The sequence below is a fragment of the Elephantulus edwardii genome, unplaced genomic scaffold (genome assembly GCF_000299155.1).
Source record: "Elephantulus edwardii isolate Elephantulus edwardi_28Jun2011 unplaced genomic scaffold, EleEdw1.0 scaffold00068, whole genome shotgun sequence".
Taxonomy (NCBI): Eukaryota; Metazoa; Chordata; class Mammalia; order Macroscelidea; family Macroscelididae; genus Elephantulus; species Elephantulus edwardii.
In genome coordinates this window covers 11,037,414-11,046,136 of record NW_006399818.1, presented here as the reverse complement: position 1 = coordinate 11,046,136, position 8,723 = coordinate 11,037,414, and the positions used below count along the sequence as shown (strand labels likewise).

The 8,723-nt window shown below is 42.2% G+C and overlaps 1 protein-coding gene across 1 annotated transcript in view; it reads left to right on the top strand.

Moving 5' to 3' along the window:
- The window catches only part of GNPTAB (N-acetylglucosamine-1-phosphate transferase, alpha and beta subunits), a 148,275-nt gene extending 139,837 nt beyond the window's left edge, over positions 1 to 8,438 (top strand). The window contains exons 20-21 of the mRNA XM_006888538.1: positions 4,384 to 4,474; positions 8,361 to 8,438. Of these exons, the coding sequence (XP_006888600.1) occupies positions 4,384 to 4,474; positions 8,361 to 8,438 (169 nt within the window). The remainder of the gene's footprint in view (positions 1 to 4,383; positions 4,475 to 8,360) is intronic.
- The last annotated feature ends 285 nt before the right edge of the window (positions 8,439 to 8,723 follow it).

Here is an 8,723-nt window from a genome sequence, read left to right as displayed (position 1 = left end):
GTCAGAGGCAGTGCGGTTGGCGCAGGATAGAGCAGGGTTTAGAGCTGTTGTGCATAGGGTCGCTATGAGTCGGAAACGACTCGACGGCACATAACTACAACAACAACATACAGACAATGAGAAAATGATTAGCATTGTTGTGTAGAAATTAACTTACAGAGTTGTGACTGAAGAAGACAGAGGTGAAGATAACAGTTTTTATGCTGCCTTTAAAAAATAACCAAGAATGGTTTGTCAGCATTTTTACTTTGCTGTTTTAGATAGAGGCGGAACTCTGGTGGCATAGTCCAGAGGGGTTACACTGCTAGCCCTAAGGCCTGCCCCTCTGGTGGATTAAATCCACTAGCCACTCCACAGGAGAGAGATGATGATCCTTCTGTGTGATTTACAGCCTCGTAAGCCCCGTGGAGGGTCAGTTATGAGTTGATTCCAACTTGATGGCAGTGAGACCAAGTTTGAGTTTAGGTAGCAGAGAATCTTTCAGTGGTTTCAATTATTATCTCCCCTAAATACAGTTTATGACTCGCCTTAAATGGCGCAAATCTAGAGAAGTAATGTAAGAGGGCTCTGATTTCTTTTGTGTGCAAATGAGACAAGTCAGGTGTAGGATGTTTAAGATTTTGTAATAAATGGCCCTCATAAAAATGAAAAAGATAGCTATCACCAGTGAATGTAATAATTGTGTCATATGCCAGGCTCCAGCATACCAATGAGAGTTGTAGGTGGCATGCTTTGTCAGTTTTCCCTCTTAAATCTCTCTCAGGTCCATCTACTGCTTTCTCGTTATTCCTTGCACTATCTCCTTGGTTCATACCTTGACTATTTCTAGAGCTACTGAAATATAGATGAATTGTCTCATCTCCCTGCTTCCAGTTCCCAGCCAGCTAGTCCTGCTTTACTGCTGACTCACTGTCTTAGACTGGGTAAAACCAAGGAAGCACGATCACATGCACGTGTGTGCATGACCTTGAGAGAAAGGCATCTGGGGAGGCTCATGAGTCCAAGTCATCAGCAGACAAGCAGGCAGCATCCCAGATTGCTGGCTTCAGAGGCTCACTAATCCAGCGGTAGTCATTGGAGAGCAAGGTTGCAGACTGCTGACTTTGGAAACTCGCAGCTTCAGAGGTTGATGAAAAGTCAGCCAGTAGTAAGGCCGGCCGTTGCTTCAAGTCTGGAGATCATAAGGCAGATAGCCAGATGTCAGATCTGACGAAAAGCTCTCTAGGTTTCTAGAGTCCATACATAGATTCAAAGCAGGCCACACATGTGGGGACATTTCCCCATCATCATATCAGACTGATCATATCTTTACAGAACCACCTATCAGCTTGCCTTGTAAGCCTCATGTTATTGTTGTGTGCGGTTGGGTCAGAACCGACCCATAGCTAACCCTCCAGCAGGTTTTCAGAGGCATTTAATAGTTTAGGAGGAGATTGCAGTGCAGCTTCTCACCACCAGGTCACCAGAGCCCCATATAAGTATCACAGAGATTAGAATTTACAACACATAAGATAGTTACATTATACTGAGAATGAGGGTCATGTTGACATACCATGTTGATCATCACACTCACCCCGTTTTACTCTCTCACAATGTTCCGTTTTCTCTTAACTTTTGTGACACTGCATTTAGTCCCCTGTTTTCTTTTCCCAGTTTCCTGAATTTATTTTTTTTTTTATCCTATTCCCACATAAACCTGTTTCTTCTCCACTTACTATTATCTGTTGTGCTTGTCTTTCTTGGTAGACTAAGAGCCCATTTTCAGGGGCAAAAGCTGTACCTCACTTATCTCTGACTGCCTCTCTAGTATGGGGTCGGTGTCCACTGGATGGTCGTTAAGAGAAGCTCGATTCACCACCAGCTACTGTGCTCTCTGATTGCTAGGGCATCATGTTAGCTGTTGTTCATATGGTTTTCAGAGGCCTGCTGTTTCAGAAGTGAATGGCCAATCCTTCCTAGTCTTGATCTGGGAGCTGTACTAAAATCTGCCTACCATGGGTGACCCCTCTGGCATTTGACACTTTGGTGACACAGCCTTGAGCATCACATCACCCATAAGTTAACCTCAGGACAGCAAACTGACAGACAGGTGCTACACTAATTAGAACTATGATAAACATGAAAGAATGTAGATACCCAGGTGACAAAGCAGTTACCAGTATGCCAGTAATTCCCCAATACAACAAACAAACAGATAAGTCTCACAGTTTATGAGGCTCTACATCCTACAATCTTCATTATGCATTATGTCTCAAACATCAGGAAAACAAAGGTTATTACCACTGAACTGATGGGAGACATCATGGTAGCTAGAAAAAAAAAGTGAATCTGTCAATAGTTTCATCTCACTAGGGTCCACAACCAACACTTTTGGTATCAGCATTCAGGAGACTGGAAGATGTATTTGCACTAGCAAAGTCCACAGTCAAGGACCTCTCCAAATTACTGAGGAGCAATGATTCTAGTTTGAGGACTAAGGTGCACTTGATCCAGACTATCATCCTTTTGATCACTTGCTATACATCTTAGAGCAGGACCCTGAATAAGGATGACAGAATAAAAATTGATGCCTTTGCGTTGTAGTGTTGAAAGTACTGACTAGCCCATGAGCTGCCATAAGAATAAATATGTCTTAGAGAAGGTGAAGCCAGAGTGCTCCTAGGAGGCAAGGGTGATGAAGCTTGATCTCACATACTTTGGACCTGTTGCTAGGAGAGGCTGTTCCTTGGAGAAGGAAATTTTGCTTGAAAAGGTGGAGGGCCAGTGAAGGAGAGGAACACCCTTAACCAAGTGGATTGACACAGCGACTGCCGCAAAGGGCTCTAGTGAGGTTGCCACAGATAAGACAGGGTTCATTCAGATCTGTTGCTTATAAGGTGACTATTAATTGTACTTGACTCGGCAGCACCTAACAGCAAGAACAGCATGTTAACCTGTGGTTCATTAGCTCTTTTGCTTTCTCTGAAGGGCATTCACAAAGACTCTGAATGATGCAGTAGGACAGAGAGTGGAATTGACTAGTTAGCAGTGATCCTATTGCTAGAGTTTGGAGATAACAGGAGGAAGAGGAGTGTATGGGAGAGTATACATATCATTTTAAGCATGTGATTTGAGGTAGAGAGACATACAGCAAGGAATTATAAATGAGAATCCGGGACTCAGCTTAGATATCTGAGTATGGAAGTTATTAGCACATCTTCCAGATCTTAGCCCAAGAATTTTTTTTTAACCTCTCCAAAAACAAATTACTCATTATTTACAAATTATAGATGAGAGGACTGTGCTACACTCCCTCTCCTTATCTCCAAGCCACTTAATCCATTGGATTTGACTCACAAAATTTGCCTTCTCTTGCTTATTTGACATCATCATTGCTGCCCTAGTCTAGACCCTTGTTCTTTCCTTATATCTGGACTAATAGTTTCTCCATCCATCCATCCATCCATCCATCCATCCATCCAAGGGTCCTCATGCTTATTCTGATTGTCTTGGAAAGATGGAGGGTCTGCAAAGGAGAGGCAAGGATATGGATGGACAGGATCGACATGGTGACTTCAGCAATGAGCGCTAGTTTGTCAGAGACGCTGAGGATGGCACACAGGTCAGCGGTTCATAGGGTTGCTGTGAGTCGTACTCCTACAGCACCTAATAACAACAGCAACCCCAACACACTTTGTACCCTCTTCCCATTTTACCTCCTTCACCACTAGAGTGTTACAGTCAGGCCCAGTTGTGTGGTTTTCTAGCATAACCACAGTTCAGAATTGTCCAGCGCTCATCTCCAGTCCACGTACTGGACTTGATTCAGTCCTGTTAGGTTCTCCGTTTGACTCAGTCTCTTCCCAACCCAAATGCTTTCTAAATATTTTCCAGATGCTTTTTCTAAAGCTTCGATGACTTGTCAACATCTCTCTGTTGCTTTCCTCATTTCTCTACAAGACCTTGCTTTTTGAAATATGTATGTATTTTTGCATGATGGTGGTTGTCTGCATGATGGTGGCTTCCTGGATTCGTAAACATCATTAGGAGAGAGACCTTGCCTAGTTCTTCACTCTTTATCTGCACTGTTCATTAGATGTCTGTGGGCATAAATAGATGTATATGAATGAATGAATAGCAATGAGTAGAAGAGTGTTTTGTTTAAATGCCAGAAATTATTTTCTTGAGGTCCTTTACACTCCTTGTATAACTTAACACTAATGGAAGGATAAAATTCACTGTGATATAATGAGAAATGAGAGTTTATATATAATTTTTCTTCACAATAAAGTGTTGGGTTGTTTTTTTGTTTTTGTTTTTGTTTTGGCAAAACTGTTTTGTGACTATCACCAGTGACTACAAAACTGTACACAGAGGCACATGTTTGCTTTCTTGTCTGAACAGGAGGGCCTATCGAGATAAATTGAAGTTCTGGACCCACTGTGTGCTAGCAACTTTGATTATATTTACTGTGTTATCTTTTTTTGCTGAACAGGTAAGTTTTATATATTTTATGTATATATTAAGTAGTATTACAGAATACATTCATTTCTGATTATTTTTAGCAGATGATATACATTTTTACAACTTAAAAATTTTAATTTTTCCTTTTATTTCTCAATTGTCAATATTTCAAAATATCTAGGCAGCAGTTATAATAGCCTTTTATAACTTTTCTTCTGAATCATTAGTCTTATTTTTACCTGGAAACACAGTAAATTCACTTGCAAAGCTTAAACTAAAAAGCTCTAGGGATTTTTCCCAAGAATTTGGTTTGAATTTTTAATTTGATTATAATTTTTAATGAGTCTTAAATTTTCTTTCCTTCTAAAAATGATTGCAACATTTTGCCCTCAGCCTTTCCATGGGCACTGTATGAACGCTCCCTCCTTCTCCAGGCTGTCTGGTGGTCTGGTGATAAGGAGTTGCACTCCCTATCCAAAAGCAAGCGGTTCAAATACACTGACTGCTCCAGGGGAGAAGCCTGGGCATTCTCCTCCCACGAGATCTACAGGCGCTGAAAACCCACTAGAGGCTCAGCTATGAGTTGGTTCTGATTTGACGCAGTGAAGTTTTTTGCATCTCAGCCCTCAGCACCTCACTGCCAGATCCCTCGCCTCATTTTCTTCCACCTACGTATAACCTTATTACAGTGAGGAGCCCCAGGCAGAGGGCTTAAGTTGTAGAAGGACAATTTGTGAGGTAAGAAAAAAGAGATGCCAGAATCTCTCATTGACTCTGGGGATGAAATGCTCTGAAGGAAGAAGGCAGGGAACGAGAGTCTTTGCTGAGTGGTCAAATGCAGGGCTGGCGAGTCTCTCCTGGGTCTCAGCTCGAGGTAACCATCACATGGGCTTCCCTAGTTGTGACTCAGAGGAATCACACACCATCCACTGGGAAAGAGGAGGAGTCACGTGTACTGAGATTTTAGAATGAGCAGACCAGACTTTCTGCTGCATATTAAAGGAAAAATCAGGAAATGGAGAGTCTGCAGGCACACTGGGCTGCAATTCAGCTGCCTTCTACTTCCACTTCCCTGGGAATATGTATCTTGTTGGAGTTTTGGGGGTTTGGTTTTTTGGCTATTGATCATAGCAGATAAAACACTTAAAAAAATCTGTAATAGTGGGCACCAACTGTACAACAGGCTGGCATAGAGAAGAAGGACACTACTTCGAAGAAGCAGCTGGTGGCCATGGAAAAGCAACAGGAGGGGCCCCCCTGTCCTACCCTCAGCTTATGGCATTGTGTAATACTGAGGCAGAGAACCAGTGGGAGGGAGGTGGACTGGGAGGATCCCCTTTCATCTCTCTGCAGCACCCTTCTCTTTACCTTCTCTGATCAAACTCCCCCTTACTCTCAACACACACACACCAACCTCACACATCCCTCCAGTCCTGTTCCTCTGCCCCAGGAGCTTGGGTCCTCCTTCCACCCTGGGTACCTTAGGCTTGGGCAAAATCCTGCTTCTAGCTCTTAAGAAAGGGTTGCCTGCCCTGCACGGTTGGGAGAGGAAGAATGAAATAAACAATAGCAATCTTACCAGAAAACCATAAAGAACACATTTTATTTTATTTTTATTTTATTACTTTTGTGTGTGTGTGTGTACCATCAAATCGGATCTGACTGGTACAGGAGGAAATTGTCCCTCCTTCCCTGGCAGAGCATCAGTTGGATTTGAACCATGCGTGTCTGGGATTGCAGTGCAGCTTCTTGCCCCTAGGCCACCAGAGCTCCCCTAGAACACATATTTTTTATAAAGTGTATGAGTGATTATATAAAACACAAAGTATATGTACAATATACAATGTAGATGAATGATTATATGCAAGCCAATAATTTTTTTTAAACCCATTTGTTCTTTTCTCCTTATTTGAAACTTTTTATGAAAACGATAGTACATTTTCTCTATTTCCTATGTATCATAAACACTTCCTGTCAGGGCTTTGAAGGGAGCTTTGGTAACCAGGTGGGTAAGGAGCCATGCTGCCAACCCAAAGGCAGGCAGTTCAAGTTCACCTGCTGTTCTGAGTGAAAGCTGGGCATGCATTTTACAGGCTGTAGGCCTACTGGGTGGTCTACTGTGAGACACTTTCATCTTGACAGCAGTTGATCAGGGCTTTGGACACGTTCATTCTGGTCTGACACCCATGCAAGAAATTTGCATTTCTGCCCCAGAATATATAATCTATTATCTATAGCTTAACATAAACCCTTTGTGATTCTTCTACATTATTAGAGATGTTATTGTTATTGTTGTTTTATGTGCCGTCGAGTCGTTTGCAACTCATAGCAACCCTATGTACAACAGCCCTAAACCCTGCTCTATCCTGTGCCAATCACATTGCCTCTGACACACCCATCCCAATTACCCCAGTCACTGAATCAGTCCACCTCATAGAGGGTCTTCCCCTCCCGTGCTGTCCTTCTACTCTACCCAGCATGATGTCTCTCTCCAAAGACCTGTCTCTCCTTGCAACATGTCCAAAGTATGTCAGACGAAGCCACAGAATCTTTGCCTCCAAGGAGTAGCCTGGTTTAACCCTCTCTAGGATGAATCTGTTTTCTTGGCAGTCCATGGTACATTCAGTACTCTTCTCCAGCACCACAGCTCAAAGGCGTCAATTCTCCTTCTGTCCTCCCTAGTCATTGTCCAGCTCTTTGATGCATAACAAGTGATTGCAAAGACCATGGCCTGTATCAGGTGCACCTTCGTCTCCAAAGAGACACCGTTGCTCTTGAGTACTCTAGAGAGGTTCCTAACAGCAGACTTTCCCATCGCAATACGTTTTTTTATTTCCTGGCTGCTGGTGCCAAGAGTGTTGACTGTGGAGCCGAGCAAACTGAAGCTGTGAACAATCTCAATCTCTTCGCCATCCATCCTGATGCTAACAATTGGTCCAGTGGTGAGAATATTTGTCTTGACATTGAGCTTCGGTCCATACTGAAGGCTGCAGTCCTTGACCCTCTGCAGTAAGTGCATGAGGTCCTCCTCAGTTTCAGCGAGCAAGATTGTGTCATCTGCATAACGCAGATTGTTGATAGATCTTCCACCAATCCTAACGCCATGCGTCTCCTCATAGAGCCCAGCCTCTCGGAGTTTTAAGTACCCGTAACATCTCTAATATATATATTTTTTTAAAATATTAGAGATGTTATGGGTACTTAAAAATCACCTGGAGATCTTACTAAGATGTACATTCTGATCAAGTTCATCTGGGGTGGAAATGCAAATTGGCAGCAGGATATGGAACCTGAATATGAACCAGTTCAAAGCCCTGGTTTCTATGAGAAATAAAACCTAACCAAATTCTGAACTGCTGTTTTTTGCATCACAGCCCACTCCATATTTCAGATATATCCTGTATTTCTAAATGATGCTGCTGCTGCTGTTAAGTACAGAAGAAAATAGGGATAGAATTTTGAATGTAGTCTTTGAAAAAACATTAGGAATTAGTCATTTTCACTCTCAAAGATATATCTTAACAGCTCAATATCATTTAATTTTCTTTGAATAGGAAGACTTGGCAAACAGATATCCCCTTGAAATAAGTATGCATATCATGACTATGTAAAAGTCTCTACTGTAAGACTTTAGAGAGGAAGCTGAGACAAAATAATTTTAATTCTTTAATTCTGGTCTCTCATGGGTACACAGCTAAACATGGTGAACCCACAGTCCAGAGAAAATTAGTGCTTGTTTTTATTTGTGGGGAAGGGGTGATGGAGGCTTATTTGTCTGACTTTTTAGTTGTTATTTTTTCTTTTTTAAATATATAAGTCTGGAAATAATTGAGGCCTTTCTGGCTCTCAGAAAGAAAATGAATACTCTTTTGCCCACGAGGAGAATTAAAATGTATTTCTTGTCTTTCATCATTTAGTTAATTGCACTTAAGCGGAAGATATTTCCCAGAAGGAGAATTCTCAAAGAAGCTAGTCCCGATCGAATCAGGGTATAAAAGATCAGCATTTTGAACATCATCTACCTCAGCATTTCCTGAGCATTTTAAAAAGGCGGAGTCCCAAGGATACCTTCGTGAGAAGCTGCGTGGCCTGAAGCAGGAAGAACGGCCAAGTGCAGCGCTTGTGTTCTGGCCTGACTCTGTCTCACTGGGCAGGAATTAGGCAGTCAACACCCTGGAAACTTGTGCTTGAGCAGCTCTGAAATGGTTTCACTTTTTAAACACAGCATTTGCTCCTGAACCTATCCTATTTTTTATTTAAAAAGCTCACTGACAGCAGGT